The 18,983-nt window shown below is 43.8% G+C and overlaps 1 protein-coding gene across 10 annotated transcripts in view; it reads left to right on the forward strand.

Moving 5' to 3' along the window:
- eya4 (EYA transcriptional coactivator and phosphatase 4) overlaps positions 1-18,756 on the forward strand; it is a 40,185-nt gene extending 21,429 nt beyond the window's left edge. Inside the window, exons 4-21 of one of the 10 annotated variants that reach the window (XR_014598558.1) lie at positions 983-1,104; positions 4,215-4,298; positions 4,975-5,052; positions 5,738-5,804; positions 5,897-6,039; positions 6,537-6,680; positions 6,923-7,005; positions 8,263-8,437; positions 9,675-9,811; positions 9,964-10,047; positions 12,877-12,966; positions 13,450-13,508; positions 13,778-13,938; positions 15,048-15,162; positions 15,261-15,382; positions 16,396-16,496; positions 16,586-16,686; positions 17,859-18,756. Coding sequence is in view for 6 of the 10 variants with exons in the window: in XM_084030800.1 (XP_083886926.1) it covers positions 983-1,104; positions 4,215-4,298; positions 4,975-5,052; positions 5,738-5,804; positions 5,897-6,039; positions 6,537-6,680; positions 6,923-7,005; positions 8,263-8,437; positions 9,675-9,811; positions 9,964-10,047; positions 12,877-12,966; positions 13,450-13,508; positions 13,778-13,938; positions 15,048-15,162; positions 15,261-15,382; positions 16,396-16,496; positions 17,859-17,939 (1,846 nt within the window). In the remaining 4 variants the exon portion in view is untranslated. Of the gene's footprint in view, positions 1-982; positions 1,105-4,214; positions 4,299-4,974; positions 5,053-5,737; positions 5,805-5,896; positions 6,040-6,536; positions 6,681-6,922; positions 7,006-8,262; positions 8,438-9,674; positions 9,812-9,963; positions 10,048-12,876; positions 12,967-13,449; positions 13,509-13,777; positions 13,939-15,047; positions 15,163-15,260; positions 15,383-16,395; positions 16,687-17,858 lie in introns of all 10 variants that reach the window. The other 9 variants (XR_014598561.1, XM_084030800.1, XM_084030798.1 and 6 more) reach the window with 9 other exon arrangements.
- The last annotated feature ends 227 nt before the right edge of the window (positions 18,757-18,983 follow it).

Here is an 18,983-nt window from a genome sequence, read left to right on the forward strand (position 1 = left end):
GGTGGAACGGCAGCCCGCATTTCTTTTCATTCTCCCTCCATCTCTGTCATTTCCCGCTTTGATGTTTCACACAAGAGCGCTAGTGTGACCGACCTGCGGGCGGCGTGAGTCAGGGCTCACGCACGTTCATACGAGGTCCTGTCCACACACACACACACACACACACACACACACACACTGAGTCAACACCAAACTATGTCCGCCACCAGAGGACATGTCAGAATGTGGGTTTGCGGCAACAGTGATGAAGAGTCATGAGCGAGTGTTTAATGTTGCTTTTTTTTGTGTGTGTGTTTTTTTTTTACTGTGTCCATGCATGAAAGTTTATTAAAAATCACTTACACCTCTCACTGGAGGTTATGAACCCCGCGGTGAGTGGTTATTGCCATGGTAACAGCTAATCGGGATCCAAATAAACTGTAAACACTTGATATATGAAAGGATCGGGACTTCCACTCGACCGTTAAACGTGCATCTTCATGTCACTGTTTACTTCCACTGACTCCGCACACACTCTCTCACTTTACCATTACCACCTTGTGTGCTGGTTCCAGTCATGCATGTGGAACACATTGTAAAACTGAAGCATGCTGGCAGGCTGTGGGTTTGTATTGGAGCCCAGAAGTGCACGCACACACACACACACACACACACACACGTACACACTCCATAAAAGAGCCAGCAGGCCCGCAGACAATGTCTAGCGCCTCTGAACACATGCTCATGTAAGCTAACTGGTACGGAGACGCATAGAGTTTATGACTGTGTGTGTGTGTGTGTGGATATGCAGTATGTCATTGAATGTGTTCAGTGAGATCTCAACGTAATATATAGAGGTGGGAGATTCCCAGCTGTGAGAGCGTATTGCTGTTGATCTGTTATTCATTCAAAAATCGCAGTTCATCTTTATTCCACCGCACCTCCTCCTCCTCCTCTTCCTCCCTCCCTCCCCCTCCTCCTCCTCCTCCCTCTCTCCCTTTAGGTCTATGGAAATGCAGGACCTAGCCAGTCCTCATAACCGTGTGGGAGGTGGAGATTCGACGGGCTCCAAGCTGGATAAGAACAACCTTGGCAGCCCCTCCATCACCACCAATGGAACAGGAGGTGAGCAGGCAGAATATGTTTGGTAATGGATGGGCGGTTGTGTCTGTGGAAGTAAGGGTAGTATTTAAAAATATATATATATAATATATCATGGTCTTTATTCTTTTCTTTTTCAAGCCATTAGATGCAGGAATGAGCCCTAAAACACAGAAATGTGTAAGCTCACAGTCAGCTGGATTTTTAAATGTAATATCGGTGACATAACAAGCTTAAGATATTTGATTTATAACATTTTGTTCTACAATATGAAATATGTCCCCCTCTCATTAATTTTAAAGCTTTTTATTCTTTATAAGAAAGAGTCGGCGGAGCGTTTGCCCCAGAGCTTATAATCCAAAATCCTTTGGAAGAATCCCATTGGCTTTATATCAAGGGAACCAGTGCGACGCCTTCGTCCAACAAAAACACGTCATCCCTGCACCACTCTTCTATTTTTAATTTGTCATTAATGGGATTCCTAAACATTAGAAAGACACACTTCGCTGTTCACGTACTTAATATCACTTGATATTGAAATACACTTATTGCCAAGAGTTAGATGAGGAGATTGAAACCACTTTTATGTCTGTATAATAAATACGACGCTTCACCGAGTAGCCGTTTAGCGTTAGCTTAGCACGAAGACTGGAAATAGTGGGGAAACAGCCAGCTGAGGTCTGTCTGAAGGTCACACAAACACTGTGTTTACTCTTTTCTACCGATAACTTGTCAAGTACTATGAGTACTTTATAAAGTGTAGGTTTCCAGCCAAGTGAACCAGCTGCTAGCTGCTAGCTTCATATTCACCCCACAGACATGAGAGTGGTAGCGATCTTCTTATCTGACTCTGGACAAGAAAGCAAATTGATTCCTTCAACGATAGATCAATCTATGTTTTAAATGAAGACCAGTAAAAGAGTGACATCTCTGTCAGCACACCAGAGTCGCTGTTTCATACACCTCCATATGTCGTGCTGGCAATAATATACTAGTCTAAGCACCTCTACTGTACAGTACTGTACTTTTTAATTAGATCTAGCTCCAGCAGCACCATTAATCAAATTCACTTCAATTCAATACATTGCAAAAAAAATCATCATGAAATCAGAAAGATTTTCAACATGCAGAGACTTTTTTTGAAGGGAATTAACGGAGACGGAAGCAAACGTACGCACACACGTGTGGCGTGCGCTGGCACGAAGGCTTGAGTAAACCACTGGAGAATGTGTGTAAACACGGTGAAGCACTTCTGCCTTCCTCCGCTAACCGCTTAGCAAAGTGTGTGTAGCCCGTGTGTGTGTGTGTGTGTGTGTGTGTGTGTGTGTGTGTGTGTGTGTGTGTGTGTGTGTGTGTTCAAGCCCAAACTCCCCCCTTGGAAACTATTCACTCTACAAGAGCATTAAAGCATCACAGCTCTCTTACATGTCAACACCACTGAACGCTCTCCGTATTCCCTCTTTCTTTTTTTTCTCGCCTCCCTTTCTTTTCCTCTGTTCGTCCGTGTTTCTCTCGTCTCATCGTTGTCTGCTGTCACCGTCGATCTCCCCCTCTGTCAGTGTCCTTTTTTGACAAGGCAGTTTGACGTATATGCATTGGATGTAGTGCTTTTGTTGGGAGGGGGGGGGGGTCCTTTGATCTGTCGCTGATTCAACAGGCAATGGAAACGAATGTAATGGAAAAAGTGAGATACTTCATTTTAGTCAACTTGATGTGTCAACACACACAGAGAGCCACAGAAATAGCTCAGAGTGAGCCTAACAGTGCATTCAGACCATATTAGAGCAGGTTAAATCATTTTTGATGAGCTCACAGTTAATGGTTTAAGCAGACAGAGCCGGGGACTACAAGCTCGCAGCCAAAACAAACTACATACCCAACATTCCCCTCACCTGACATCAGCCAGAGCTCGGGCCTTGCGGGCCATTTCCATAGCAACTCGTTTGTCTTCATTAGGGCTTGTCCGATGGCTTGTATTGTTCCCCCGAGGGGATTAATGAAGTTGAATTAGATGGAGTTCTCAGATGGCCACTGGTGATGATTTTAAATCATGTTCGGGGAGAAAAAAGGGAAAAGTAACTTCATAAAACAGCATGGAGGATGTTGAGGTGGTTAACAGGTGTGCTTCTTTTTTAAGAATCATTCGGGGTAATATGCTTTACTGCTGAGAGTGTCGCTTGTAGTGACTAACCCACAAATAATTATCATCCGATGCATTTCCCCACCTTTTGTCGGTTTTACGGCCCACGACTCTCTTTTGCTCTCATCGGCTTTGTTTCCGACCACAGCAGGCAGCTGTTTTCAGCGTAATAGCTCTAAAAACCCAGCGGACGCGACCAGCGCAGCATCGAACGGCAGGCAGACAAACTTAAGTGACTAGTTGGGGAACACAGCGGAGCATTTAACATCTCACGGGCCAAATATTTCGTTCAGAGGTGACGGGGAACAGAGCTGAACAGTTAAAGAGAGAGATGGGAGTTTGGTTTTTGTCAGGTGGCCAGAAACACAACTCCGAACGAATGCTAATGTCGCTTATCTGCAGGAATATAAACTCTATAAATTGTCAATGTTCAGCTTGTTTATGCTGCCCCCAAGTGTTCAAATTGACAGTTATTGCAAGAGATGGTTAGCTTAGCTTAGCATAAGGATTAGAAACAGCTAGCATGGCTCCATCTGAAGATGACGAGATCTCGAAGCTCACTGACCGACATGCTCATATAGTTTGTTTAATCTAAATATTAACAAATTGTAAAAACGTTTTTTTATGGCGCAGACATAATGACTTCTTGTAGTCTCTGCTGGTTGCCTGTAAACCTCACGGTGATGAGGTGCTAGTAGGCAGATATTTTACATTTGGGTAGAGCCAGACTGTTTCCCTACGCCTTCATTTTTATGCGAAGCGAAGCTAACAATTTCCTGGCTCTAGCATCGTATTAAACGTACAGACATGAGAGTGCTATTGACATTCTCATATTAACGCAAGAAAGCATGTTTCCCAAATTGTCCAACCATTTACGATTTACAAATGTCTTATTTTACGGTAATCAACACCAATGTCCCATATGCAGTAGCTGAGAAAATCCGGTTCTCAGTGCATCGTGTTCTCACCACGTTCCCACCTTGCACCCCTTTAGGTGAAAACATGACAGTTCTAAACACGGCTGATTGGCTGTTGGGCTGCAGCAGCCCGCCCCCCGGCCCGGGCTCCAAGGACTATGGTACAGAGGTGCATGTGTGTGAATCCAAGGCCAGAGGTCATAAAGTGTTACTTGAAATGCAAAAGGAATGGGTTTTCTATAGTTTAGGCTGGTCCTAGATCTGATGTTTTCTTTGTGTGTGTGTGTGTGTGTGTGCGTGCCAGAATTGCAGTGATTTTTCTTTAACTGTGCAGTGTTTCCTGCTCTTTGGATCCCATTGGATTTATGTGTGTGTGTGTGTGTGTGTGTGGAGTTTTTATATAGTTGCAGGGTTCCAACCAGGCAGCACATTTATGTAAAGCCGGGGAATTTGATGATTTTGTTGGGGAAGTTAATTAATATCGGGGGGTTTGCTAAAGGATCACCTTGCGTATATATATGTATGTATATATATATATATATATATATATATATATATATATATATATATATATATATATATATATATACTGTGTATATATATATACCATTACGTAAAAATAAAATAAAATAGGAATTTAGGTCACAGTGGTGACTTTGTGCTCTGTGTAATTCCATATCAATCATAATGGGAACCCTGCACACAGCATTTGCTCCCATACTGAAACTGCATGGTAGTTTTCTGTGTGTGAGTGTGTGTGTGTGTGTGTGTGTGTGTGTGTGTTGGCACTTGATTTCTGTCCCCCTCCTAACGCCGATCTTTTCCGTCTTCCTTAAGTGAAAACAGAGCCTATGAACAACAGCGATACAGTCACTACGACAGGCGACACAGCACTGGACACATACGCAGGCTCAGGTAACACACATACGCCCACTCACGCTACTATTTCCTCATCAAGAGGGGGGGAAAAAAAACTAATTCACATGTCTCTGTTGTAGTCAGCTCTGCATCATATAAATAACGTGTTTTCTCAGACACACACACACCAGCAGCTCAGCGGTAGGCCTGCTGAAAGCTCCATGAAGCATTGCCTGTCCTTGGATTGCGTCATCAAAAACTGGCAGAGGGATGAGAGAGAGCGACAGACTTATTTTTTTTTTTTTACACTTGTCTTTTCCTTTTCTTTTTTTTTTTTTTACTTGACACACATGCTCCATCACGCTGCAAAACACACACACACACACACACTGAGACACAAAACCATTAAGCAACGCACAGTGAGGGATTACAAGCAGCAGGGTGTTTGTCAGTGTGGAGCTCTGACATCTCAATGACCACAAACAGACATTGTGTTGTACTATGAGGCCCGCTGTAAGGGTTCGGTGGACTGCGGTGCTCTCTAAAAAGGGGGAGGGGCTCCTCTGCACTTCAAATTATGTTTACTGGAACAGCGTTTCCGACTCAAACAAGCCCCGAGGCCTTGACTTGTGCTGTTCGGGAGTGGTTTTGTTCACATGTGAAAAGAAACAGAAGATTTGAGTTGACACCATGCGTAGCCTTGTGTTTGCCTCGTTGTTTCTGATTACCGTGCTGTTTTTAGTAATCACCAGCAGCGGATACAGCCCTCGTTCAGCCCACCAGTACTCCCCTCCGCTCTACCCGTCAAAGTAAGTGGGACTTTTTTTTTACTGGCTTTCTAAGAACCCCTATCGCATACCGTCTGGCATCTACATCACCTGCCGTTGCTCTCCTCTTCCAGGCCCTACCCGCACATTCTCTCCACACCGGCAGCCCCTCCCATGCCGACGTACGCCGGTCAGCCCCAGTTCAGCAGCATGCAGCAGTCGACCGTCTACACCGCGTACTCCCAGACAGGACAGGCGTACGGACTGTCCTCCTATGGTATAACACACGTTATACGACGACAGTTAGCGACGTACAGTGATTGCACATTTATTTGGGAATCCACTGTTGAAAAAACGTCCAACTGAAGTACAGAAATTCAAATTAGATTACTTTTCTTTTGAAAAACAATAAAAAATAATATGATTTTTTAATATACAGTTTATACATATATATATTCATTCATTTTTTATATAAATTAATAACATTTGTTTGGCGCTATAAAAGACAAGACATTTGCAAATTATTCCAACTTTTATGGGCAACCCTATATATATATATATATATATATATATATATATATATATTAATACCTCTATTATACTCAGGAAGAAATTCCATGTTTCTGCTCTCATAAGCAGAACATACTGAGATCTTTCAAATCAAAGCAAACTGTGGCATAAATAGACCTGGATGACAACACTATTTAAACATCACCCAGAAAAACCCGTCACCTACGTAAAACACTGTATAATGTTCTCGGTTTCTTGTCACAGACCTCGGTGTGATGCTGCCGGGCATCAAGACAGAAAGCGGCCTGGCCCAGAGTCAGTCTCCTCTGCAGACGGGCCTCAGCTACAGCCCCGGCTTCACCACGCCTCAGCCCGGACAGACCGCATACTCACCCTATCAGATGCCAGGTCAGCTGGAAAAGTCGACTATCAATCACTTGAGCATTAAATGCTCAACTTGTCACTCCCACCTCAATTTAATAAACGCAATTGTGCATTTCTTTCCTGTTGCAGAATGAAGGAAATATCCACAGTATTTGATTTTATTGCTGAAAATGATCTTACCTTTCAAGGCTATGATTTTTGCGCACAGTTTCCTCCGTCTCCGTTTTTTTTCTTTCTCACCGTTCTCTCCGTCTTTTTGTCCCAAGGTTCCAGTTTCACTCCTTCCTCAGGCCTCTACGCCACCAACAACTCAGTGTCCAACCCCGCCAACTACACTGCCACACAGCAGGTAGAGTCCATATCCTGTGTGTGTGTGTGTGTGTGTGTGTGTGTGTGTGTGTGTGTGTAGGCTTTGCCCTTTAGTTTAAACCTGCAGGCCAGCTGAAAGTTAGCTTAAGCAACATACATTTTCCCAGGCACCAAATAAGAAAGCCCATTTTCCAACGGAGCTCCTTCCCAGAGCCGACCGACCGTGTGACATGTTTGCTCTGAGTGAATTTTCCTCGTTGCGCTGGCGAGCTAAAGGCGGGGAGGATTCCGCATGGCGCGGTTTGCGATAGTATTTGAGACCAGAAGTGGTTTCGCAGTCACGCTCCCGCACACACTTTCCCCCCATTCCGAGACGCAAAATCTAATTACAGTGCGACCCTTGCGATGGAGGCGAACTAGGAGAAACAGAAAAAAAATTAGGCTTTTGTGAAAGAAGTGTTTTGTTCTGAATATTTCTCTGTGTCCATGTGATGAATTGCATTGTGGTAGAAAAATGCTTAAAGGGGGATTTTAATGTTCCACTATGATATATGTGGCTGTTTAGGGGGAGAAAAGTCAAGGTTTGGCCTGTGTGGGCGGCTTAGGGGAAATATACTGCATCTGTGTGTGTGTGTGTGTGTGTGTGTGTGTGTGTGTGTGTGTGTGTGTGTGTGTGTGTGTGTGAGTGAGTGAGAGAGGGAAACAGAAAAAGAGAAAGCAAGCAAGAGAGGGAGAGAGGGACTGATAGACAGCGTGTCCTTGCTGACACTTTGCAGACAACGCGCCAGCTGTGTGTGTGTGTGTGTGTGTGTGTGTGTGTGTGTGTGTGTGTGTGTGTGTGTGTGTGTGCGTGTGTGTGTGTGTGCGTGTGTGTGTGTGTGTGTGTGTGTGTGTGTGTGTGTGTGTGTGTGTGTGTGTGTGTGCGTGTGTGTGTGTGTGCGTGTGTGTGTGTGTGTGTGTGCATTCATGTGGTGCTCTCCACTTTATAAAGGACTCGTAGAGATGGACGTAGTGACAGGTTTAGAGAGCCGACTCATAAAAGCACCCATCTCCACTGGGTCAATAAAAAAGCAGCAACACAAGGCTTGAATTCTTTCGGGGGTATAAACTACAGAATCGAGGGGAATAAAAGATTAGAGAAATGAGAAAGAACACTTGTAAAAAAATATATAATAATAAAAATAAAAAAAATCTCTCTTCAAAAGTCAGTTTGAACCTCTCCAGACATGTCTCAATTTTCAATTTCCTCTTTGTCTTTGCACTCTCGTGCGCTCATAACTCATGTCATCCTCTGCAGGATTATCCGTCATATACATCGTTTGGCCAAAACCAGTATGCCCAGTATTATTCCGCCTCCACTTACGGGACTTACATGACCTCCAACAGCGTGGACGGCACCGGCTCCACGGCAGCCTACCAGCTGCAGGATCCTGCCCCTGCCATGACTGGACAGGCTGCTGAACTTCACCCAGGTCTGTATTTCAAAAAAAAAAAAAAAGGAGCACATCAACACTCCACCACAGTTCTCACTTCATAAATATGCAAACAAATGTCAAGTTTTCTCACCGTTCCTTCATACTGGCTCCATAATCTTGTTTCCAGTTTAAAAAAAAACAACAAATACCACAGTTTGGGTAACTGAGTTCAAAACTCTCTTTCACCCATGATGAAGCACAGGAAGTAACTTCAGACTGTAGCCATGGTTACCTGGCATCGGGCTCACTAATTGGAGGATCGGCACATGTTTACATTAGAGACTTTTGATCAGAGGGGAGTTATGTTAAATATTACGCTTTTGTCGACGAGTCGGAGAGAGAGGAGGGAAGGCGAAATAAGAAAGAGCCCAAGTAAACCCATATGTACAGAAATATGGCTCGGTATTCTATTTTTGTTTCTTTCTCTCTCTTTTTTTTTGCACATTTTTCCTTTGGTTTATCTTGGCTGTAATTCAGGAAGCCTGATTAAAGGAGCTTATCATTCTTCCTGTCACTGGCACTTTCCCTCTCGCTGCTTTTCTCACTATTTCTCTTATTCTCTCTCTCTCTCATCTGGGAGTTACAGTTGGTATCCGCCTTTGTTTTTTTTTTGTTTTTTTTTGTCACTCACATGCTCTTTGTGTCTTTTTGTGTCTATATCAACCCCCTCTCCTCTCCCTCTCCCTCCCTCCCTCCTTCTCCCCCTGATTGAGACATAACAATATGAGAGCCGAAGCTCAGAGTCTGGTTCTAGTTACCACACAGCAGTGGGAGCATATGGCATTAAGGACGGGGGGGGGGGGGCATAAGAATGTGTGTGCACTCATGTATGCTCCCGCAGAATTTTGTATCTTTGCGAGAAGCATCAGATTACCTCACTTTTCTAATTTATTGCACGGCTCCGTCTTTCCCCTCCCCTTACACATATATCGTGAATCAGCCGGAGCAGCACGGTGCTTTTGTTGCTAGTCTTTAAGTTGATCTGTTGTGCCAATTACCTTGAATTATTAAACCTGACAAGATGGCTTATTACTGTACAAAGTCTTGAGTTATCGCTTCCCCCCTGAAGTGGATACTCCGAAGCACCTGTGGGATCAAACCGCATCATTAACCGTCGCTCTAATGCGGCCAATAAAGTTTGCGAAGTTTGAGGCTCGGACATTCGATCGTTTCTGTAAATTTGAAATGTTTTTTTGACTGCTTAGCCCTGCCCTGTGTTTGCATACGCTCTCAGGGGACTTTGATACAGTGCAGAGCCCCTCCACGCCCATCAAAGAGCTGGACGACCGAGCCTGCCGGAGTGGGGGGTCCAAGTCCCGGGGCAGGGGCCGCAAGAGCAACCCCTCCCCTCCCCCTGATAGCGACCTGGAGGTAAGGGACTGAAAAAAACTCACAGTACTGACTGAATATTCTATTGGAAATCGTCTTCTCAGGACAACAGAGGAGAGGCTGATAGAGCATGAATGTACATATAACAGGATGGATGTAACCGTCTCTCCCTGTGTCATTGTCTTGGTCCCCAGAGGGTGTTTGTGTGGGATCTGGACGAGACCATCATCGTCTTCCACTCTCTGCTCACGGGCTCCTACGCGCAGAAATATGGCAAGGTAAGGATCCAGAGTCTGTTATTATCGTGTTTACATTTCTATAGCCGTCCTGCACTACGTCACTCCATCCATTCCCCTTTCTTTCCCCGTGGAAACCAGCCGGGACAATACTGGTCTGGTTTTGATTAAAATGACGGCTGATGAATCTTCACACGTTGCTCCAGCTTTTTTTGTTTTTTTTTAAATACCACAATTGGCCAAATGGTGGATTTATAACTCAAAAGCTTGAAGAAAAGGCCAGAAAACTGTTAAGGACTGACCCAAGCAAAGCACTGAAAAGACAAGGGCATAATTCTCCCTGGTAATAAGGGGGAACGTGTCTCCTTAGTACAGTTTCAGTTAAACTGGCCCTTTAAAGAGAGGAATCCCAAAACTGAGATGAGGATGGAGTTGATAATATTGCCGATACCCTCATCTGCCTCACCTTCAGTTATTACCATGAGCTCACAGCAATAAAACACAGGCTCCTACAGGCTATACCATGTTCCCTGTGTGGTGGAGGTTCCCAGGAAGGGCTGAAAAATGGGGGGTGGGGGGGATAATGCAGTCTATATTGATTCAGGTAATATTTTTCTAAAAAAACGTACCTAAAGTCAGAGATAGGATGGTACAGGAGGACGTCCTATTTTGTAAAAATGAAAATACAAGACTAATACGAATGCATATGTCTTGGAAACTAAAGCTGCACCCTTTTTTTCAGAGGACTTGTGGACTTGTTTTACCTCTAAATTTGGCTTTTATGCAGTCTTTTATTATGCAACTCACAATGAGCATAACACTCAGCTTCATTTCCTCCAGTTTTATTAATATTACATCAGCAACATCGGGAATGTTATGGTCAATTTAGGGATTACGACCAAAAGCATAAAAAATATCTTTAAATGCGCTATATATTAAGGATACATTAAAAGTAATGCATTGCTTTAGCTCATAATTGAGTTTGCTGAGCTCTAACTGATGTTCATATTGAACTCATTCGGTGGTCTCGCTGTTTATAGTTCCCTTTATTTTAATAGCTCTTGGCCCTGATCTGGGATCATCCTATGTGGCCATGGCTACAGATGTTTTATTGGGTGATGTCGTTTCCTGTGGGCACCGGCGTAGCCACCGGCCTGCCCCGTACGGGCTCTGAGTCCCGCTCTGCAGCGCGCCGAGTCCATTCTGATATTCTCGTTTTGGCAGCCAAACAAAAGCTGGCACAGCACACACACACACACACACACACACACACACACACACACACACGGTTTGGAGCCAGACTCCCATAGAGCCATAGGAACCCAGGCATTTTACAGATAGGGATTGTGGGCACCGGTTTACTTCCTAGTTGCTCTTCAGTCGTGGAATTTTATGTTTGACAATTGGGATTTAATGGGTATAGGGAAGGCCTTGGCGGGTTGTAAATTTCTCTCTACTGTGTGTGTGTGAGTTTTAGACCTTCAGAATGGGGGCCATTTTTACAATCCGGAGACATTTTGGCCAATCTTCCCCTTTGAGGATTCAGACTTGGATTTAAGGTTCCGGATTTAGGTTAGATCTGAGGTTAGGGAATGTATGCGTTTGAATCTTTTTCTCCTGACTCGCCAACAAATACTTGAATGAAAATATCGTGCCTCTGATAACGTGTCACGTTTTGTATTAAAAATAATTGTAGGAGCATTTGTTCACCTCATTTGCTGCCGCTGCTGCCCTCAAGAAATGTAGTGGCAGCTGTGTCTGTTCACACCTCGCCCAAAATAGTGTTTACACTGTTGACATAGCAACCACAAGGCCTAAGTAGCCTTCTCATAAGGGGCTCTGAGGGTATACATGTGCTCTGAATGATGTTTCACTTTTTTTTTTAAGGAATCTACACAGTTATTATAACCGGCGATAATGTTCACGTCACCATATGGTGTTGATTTTACCTCAAATGATGCGTGATGATGATGAGCGGAGGTGGGGATTCTTCCACAGGCTACCTTCGTCGGGCCAAAGCGTCTATTTGCAATGCTCTGTCTTGTCTGGCAAAATATTAGCCGCCTCCGCCTTTCTGGAGCCGCGGAGCAACGGCCAAATTCAAACCGCTCAGAGGGAATAAACACATTTCAGCTGCGAGTGTTTCGACACACGCTGATGTCAGTGGCTCTCCGTTGGCTGGCGGCCAACGTCATCATTACCTGAGAGACATAAGTGCCTCTTGTCTCCGCGATTGACGGGAAAGAAATACAGTCAAAATTGCGGGCCATCACTATTAGCAGCCCTCAAACGTTTTGGAGGGCGCCCCACACACACACACACACACACTAACACACACACTGTGTGCCTCACTCACACACTTTCACTCTCCTTCCTGTTAGTTTCTTTCTATTCTGGTCGTCTGACAGCGTCAGCGAATCGCGCGTCAAGCTGTCGTCCCTTGCTGACCTATCACAGATGATGGTTTTTGCAGCTGAGCCCCGGGCTCACACACACACATACACAGACGCGCGCACACACACACACACACACACCATTCACATACCATGTACAGTCCAAGCGTCTCCCTTTGAGGGTGCCTACTCTCTGCAGTGCACACATGAAGACACCCCCCCCCCCCCCACCCCTCACCACCACCAAGCATGAGGAATGTTGATGGGACAGAACAAGTGCAACCTGTCTGTCAGCATCTGCTATGATGAGTGGAGCGTACCAACTGTAAAAGTGTGGGGAGGGGGGGGGTGTTGGGCAAGGGGTGTGAATTGGGAAGGTGTGGAAAAACTTTTTTTGTTGGAGGGTGGGGGGGTACAAGAGGAAGTAATTTTGTCACAATGATGATGTCATGATGATGTCACCTTCCTCTTCCGTTAGGACCCTCCGATGGCGGTGACGCTGGGTCTGAGGATGGAAGAGATGATCTTCAACTTGGCCGACACGCACTTGTTCTTTAACGACCTGGAGGTGAGACAAGCATCACATTGGCGCGTACCAAACACACGTTTGAAGATTTTCATTGGCGAGCTGAAAAGGCTTTCCTCGCATGATATTTCATTTTGCACAAAGCACGACATTAAAGGTATCTGGAGGCTGTCATTCAGTTAAATACTACGACTGTACTACCCTCTAGTGGTGTAAAGTGGTGTAACACAACACTGACTGTCTAATTGTAGTGCATGCTCTTTTGTTATAATTGTTTATGGTATATGGATTCATATTATACTTACCCGAATATGTCCAAAACATGTTTCTATACAAAGTCTAATATATTTTTTTCATGCCCAGTTTCTGTTTATTACATAAATGTATATAGCTAACTATATTTTGAATTGACTCTTTTATGCTTCCGTTCTTGTACTTCTGCTACCTCGACGCTCGAAATGTCCGTGTGTGGAATCAATTAATAATGTGTGTTGTGTGTGTGTGTGTGTGTGTGTGTGTGTGCAGGAGTGTGATCAGGTACATATTGATGATGTGTCATCAGATGACAATGGCCAGGACCTAAGGTGAGGATTTAACAATTCACTTTTTTTTTAAATAATATGTACGATCTGAACACTGTTGATGTTATTGGATTATTGTTTTCTTTTTTTTTATAATTCACAAAATACAATATTTTCTGATACATTAAAATGTACTGTTTTAATGTAATGTAAAGTAATGCATCCTTACAAATATATACCGGCAGTCGTGTTTATAGTACTGAATAACCATTTGATCTTTTCGTTCTACCAGAGCAGATTTTTCAAATAAAACATATCATTATTATTGACAGTACTTACAGTTTTGCAACTGATGGCTTCCATGCAGCTGCAACCAGCGCCAACCTGTGCCTGGCTACGGGTGTCCGCGGCGGCGTCGACTGGATGAGGAAACTGGCCTTCCGCTACCGACGAGTCAAAGAGATGTATAGCTCGTACAAAAACAATGTGGGGGGTAAGCCAATCTGACGGGAGCTTGCTGGACACCGTGGGGGATAAAACGTGGATTAGTTGAACGTGGAAGATGCCTACCAGGACTGCAGATTAAAGTTGTGCCTGAAAAGATTCACATACCAAAAGAATGAGCTTGTTTCAGGACGTTTTCCTTCAATTCTGGACGGATGCTATAGTGTACACTAGTTATAATAAGGTGATAATGTTGAGTGTTTAATCCAACAGCTGAAAACAGAGTGTTTCTATGGGCATTAATGAAAATATTATTAAAAGATGGGGGGGGGGAAGAGATAAAACCTGGAATTGGAAGCCATATTCTGAATGCAAGCATTAAAAAATATATATATTTATAGTAGTGGACACAAAACACAGAGAACCTTCTTGATATTAATCTTGATATAAAAAAGCCAGTTGCCAGTTTGGACTGGTAGATGAAATTTGGGCTGTTTTTAGGAATATTTGGCAGGGTTATGAAGAAACCGTGAAAACAATATATAATCATATAATTTTTATTGTGCCAACGCACTTATATTCGTCTTTGGTTATTTAATACAGATATGAAACTTTGTCTGCTTATGATATGTTTTCTCTCGCGAATGTAATGGTTTTTACGGTTTTACGAGGGTTCCTGGGAAGGTTATGATTTGGGCTGTTTGTTATTGAATTGGTTATGATTGGAATGGAAACTATATATTAGATCTGGCAACACTAATACATCTAGTGTTGGTCAGTCATTTTTATCTAATTCCCACTATATAATTTAAATAAATACTTAGTTTGAATCTACTTTCAGGCCAAAAGGAAAAATATGTTTCCTCTTGACATTTATTGATGCTAGAGTGGAAACTATTCAATAACAATATATAGATTATAGCACATAAAGACCCCTGAAAATGCAGATATAACAAATATAAATAAACGAAACCATTACTCTTTATAAAGCCAATATGCATTTTAACAATAAATGTCCACATAACGACGACTCCATATGGATCTAACCCGAGAGGACGCTGCTTATTGTGTCTTTACCTTTCCTGCCTTTTAGCCCTATGTGTGTTTATGTGGGAGTCGGACGCTGTGAGGGTTTACTGAAGTCCTGCTGTGTTTCAGGTCTGCTCGGTCCGGCTAAAAGAGACGCCTGGCTGCAGCTCAGAGCCGAGGTGGAGGCTCTGACCGACTCCTGGCTCACCCACGCTCTCAAGTCCCTGTCCATCATCAGCTCCAGGTCTGTTATACGTTTGACACCGCGTGGGAACGTATCCATATTTTCATGCATCAAAGGACACCCATGACCCTTTCGTCTCTCCATCTCGTGTCCCGCAGGAGTAACTGTGTAAACGTTCTGGTGACCACAACGCAGCTCATACCAGCGCTGGCTAAAGTTCTCTTATATAGTCTGGGATCCGTTTTCCCCATCGAGAACATTTACAGCGCGACGAAAATAGGTAAGGCACAGACGCACCCATGAACTCTTACTATTAACTCTCATTTCATGATTAAACAGTGACTAACCTTGTATTTGACTCTTAACAGTGCAGAGGTCACCTGTAATGTGTTGGTTGTCTGTTTTTTATGATTTATTATGATGTTTCTTCATCTGCTCCATGTGTGACTGATATCCCATTTCTTGTTATGATATTAAACGTATTGCTTTAGCCGGACTCAAGTTCACTGAACGGCTGCTTGGGAACGTTTGAGTTACAGTATGTTTTATTTTTATACCCCGTGTGTGTGTGTGTGTGTGTGTAAGAGAGAGTATAACAACAACATAGATAGAACACACACCACCATTCCCTAAATTCTCACTTATTTAGCCTAATCTAACTTGATCGACATATCCTTCCGACCGTCCCATTGGTCGCGTTGCAGGTGTCAGGGTGGGAGGAGCTAAACATTCAACATCCTAATTGGTTCATGAAGTTTGGTGACCTCATATTTTCCGGTACGGCTCTCCGCACCGCTTCTACCTGAGCGGAAGTGCAATCAGCCAGAATAATTGAAAGCACCTGTGTGGGCGAGCAGTGCCATGTTTGATCACGAGCTCACTCTCCGGTCCACACTGACCTTTATGACATCATATGCATCCTCACCTCACACGAGGTCCCGGTCTGGCTCTGAACAACTCTGACACTCATCCGGATCTGCCGGTTTGGACTCCGTTAGCCTGAGCGCTAAATCGTAGTCAACCCTGCATCACTCTGAGCAAAGGGAAGGAAAAACAACTTGGGTTCGGGGGATTTAGAGAGCCGAAACATTCAGGAAACAAACCTCAAAACCGAGTGTGTGTGTGTGTTGGTGAGCGTTTGATTGAATCGGACGCAGCAATATGATAACCGTGACGAATGTCCGAGGGGGCGGGGCCTCCCCTCCTTCACTCAGCTCCGCCTCTTCATGTGTTTTATTTCCATTCGAAAACAACAAAAGGAAAAACCTGTGAAAGCCGTTTGTTTGTCTCCAGGCAAAGAGAGCTGTTTTGAGCGTATAGTCTCCCGCTTTGGCACTAACATTACATATGTTGTGGTTGGCGATGGGAAGGACGAAGAGCATGCAGCCAGCCAGGTAAACAAACAACTTCTGAACCTCGACCCCTCTGACCTTGTGACCCCCCTTCCTTCCTCCCCCCTTTGTTTATTTGTTTTTTTTCGCAGGAAAAGAGAGTTGCTTTGAGCGCATAATGCAAAGGTTTGGCAGGAAAGTAGTGTATGTTGTAATTGGGGACGGTGTGGAAGAGGAGCAGGCGGCCAAAAAGGTAATGGACCCCTCAACCTCACCGCGACCCCTCCCCCTTCCCGCCGCCTACTCCACACAGTGTGAGCTCTGATTGGACGACGCCTGCCTTTCTTTGCTGTATAGATTTGTGTTGGTCGTTTTACTTTTTTTCCACTTGCTGTTGCTTTTCTTCCCCCCAACTTTGTGTTATGGAGTGACGGGAGATTTTGATTGCAACTGTCGGGATGAAAAACTTGAGATTGCAGCTCGGCTAACGTTGTACATTTTGCACCTGAAAGTCAAAAGTACCAAATTTTTGCACCACCTGCAGCTAAAATCTGGAAACTAAAAAAAAACATTGTCTTTCAGAATGTACACGGTGATTAAGCATTTGCGCAATCTCATTCAATTAACGCTGTTTTTTTGGTGTGAGAAGGGTTATCGATATTGTAGCTTATGTGACAGTACAGTAGCGATATCGCAACAAAGGTGAATTAAGTTTTGATATACTGACCTTTTATGTGTGAATATAAATCCCATCTGTTCTCCAGCTTTGGGTTTCATTCATAATGCTGGGTGCTGGGATTGTTTAAGGAATGGTTTGACATCACGGGAAACGTGCATATTTGCTTTCTAGCCGAGGGTTGAATGAGAAGATTGAGGGTGTTCCTTGAACGTAATGCTACAGCCAGTTAGCTTAGCGCAGCATGAAGGCATTAAGCCTATTAAAAGGCAACAAAATCAGCTTGCCTGGGTCTTTATAGCTCACTGATTGACTTTTGTTCAATTCAAACATTTTTACGGGGAGCTCCATGCCATTAGATTTACTCTGGTTGCCTGGCAACCTCAAGGTGAAGAAGCTTAATTTAAGAGGTGAAACGTGAGCTTTAAAGGTGCATTTTTTTATGTATTTTTATATGATTTTTTCCCCTATTTCTAGTCTTTATGCTAAGCTCAACTATTGGCTGCAGCCTTATTGAACAGTGATATCGATCCTCTCAGGGTGAAAGCAGATAGGTGCATTTCCCACAAAATGCTGAACCCTTCCTTTAAACCTTTTAGGGCTGCATGGGTTTTTGGTTTGCAGTGCTTTTTTTGCAAAAGCAAGCAGCTACAAGCTACTGTAGTGTAGCTGGCATGACTGAAGGTGGCGGTGTGCAGCTACGGAAAACAGCACTGCGGTTTCTAACGATGTGTCGCTTCACTCCTCAGCACAACATGCCTTTCTGGAGGATATCCAGTCACTCTGACCTGCTGGCACTACACCAAGCACTGGAGTTTGAGTACCTGTAACAATTATAGCAATATGGACTCATGCAATGTTACCGCGGACATGGTCAAGGCCCCCTTCTTTTGTATAACTATTTAAGAACAAACAATACACTGCAACTGTTTTTGTGATTTTTTTTTTTTGTCATGTCTTTTTGAACGTCTGGATTTACGAACTGAACGGTCTTAAGAAGCAAAAAGGAGAGGTGAAAGGTGGGGAAAAAGGAAAAGAACTGGGGTTTAAAAGATGACCCAACTATCCGGCTCAGCCTGATGCTGGGACAGACCGCTGTGAAAACTCCCCGTCTACTGTCCTTGCAGCTGTAGGAGACTGAGAGCCTGGAAAGACTTCCCTGGGCCTGGGAGGATCATACGTGGGCGACTCCTTGGCGTTTGGTTTGTTCTGGGGCGCGCAAGCGAGCATCAGGCCTGCTGTGGGTCACCTTGGATTAACCATCTGCAAACAATGAGGGCTTTTCTGTACAGGCATTGTGTGCGGGGATAACAGCTGCTTTTTTCTTTTTTAAAGTGTTTTCTTCCTGGTGACATAATCACAACACAACGCAGTCTGCATCAGAAACTTGTGTAAATTATTTACCATAAACTTAAGGGGCAGTGGTGGGTGTTTTTTTTTTTTTTTGTCATGGAAAGGAAATTCAATTTTTGGGGTCTTTTTTTCTTCCTCTGGATTTTTGTAATTGTTCGGGAAGGGGGGGAATTCAGGATGTGCGTCATGATGTGTTGTGCCTTAATGTGTTTGAATGTCTTTTCTTTATTCAGAAATGTCTATGTATGTAGATATAAAGGAGAATTATCCAAATGACACCTGCTTCTCGCCTTTTCTTATGAAATAAGTGATCAAACTTCAGACAAAAAAAACAATGTATTCCTGCATAATGTCAGTTACAAACACCCAATATTGAAGCATACATTTTAATAAATCAGAACACTCGTCCTTCAATCTGCAAATTTAGCAGTGCATAGAGCTTGAGATGGTTGAACGATCAAATCAAATTCCTGCCAATGTTACGAACCCGCCTGTCTCATTCTGCAGTATCATATATTCAC

The sequence above is a fragment of the Eutrigla gurnardus genome, assembly GCF_963514095.1.
Source record: "Eutrigla gurnardus genome assembly, chromosome: 16".
NCBI lineage: Eukaryota > Metazoa > Chordata > Actinopteri > Perciformes > Triglidae > Eutrigla > Eutrigla gurnardus.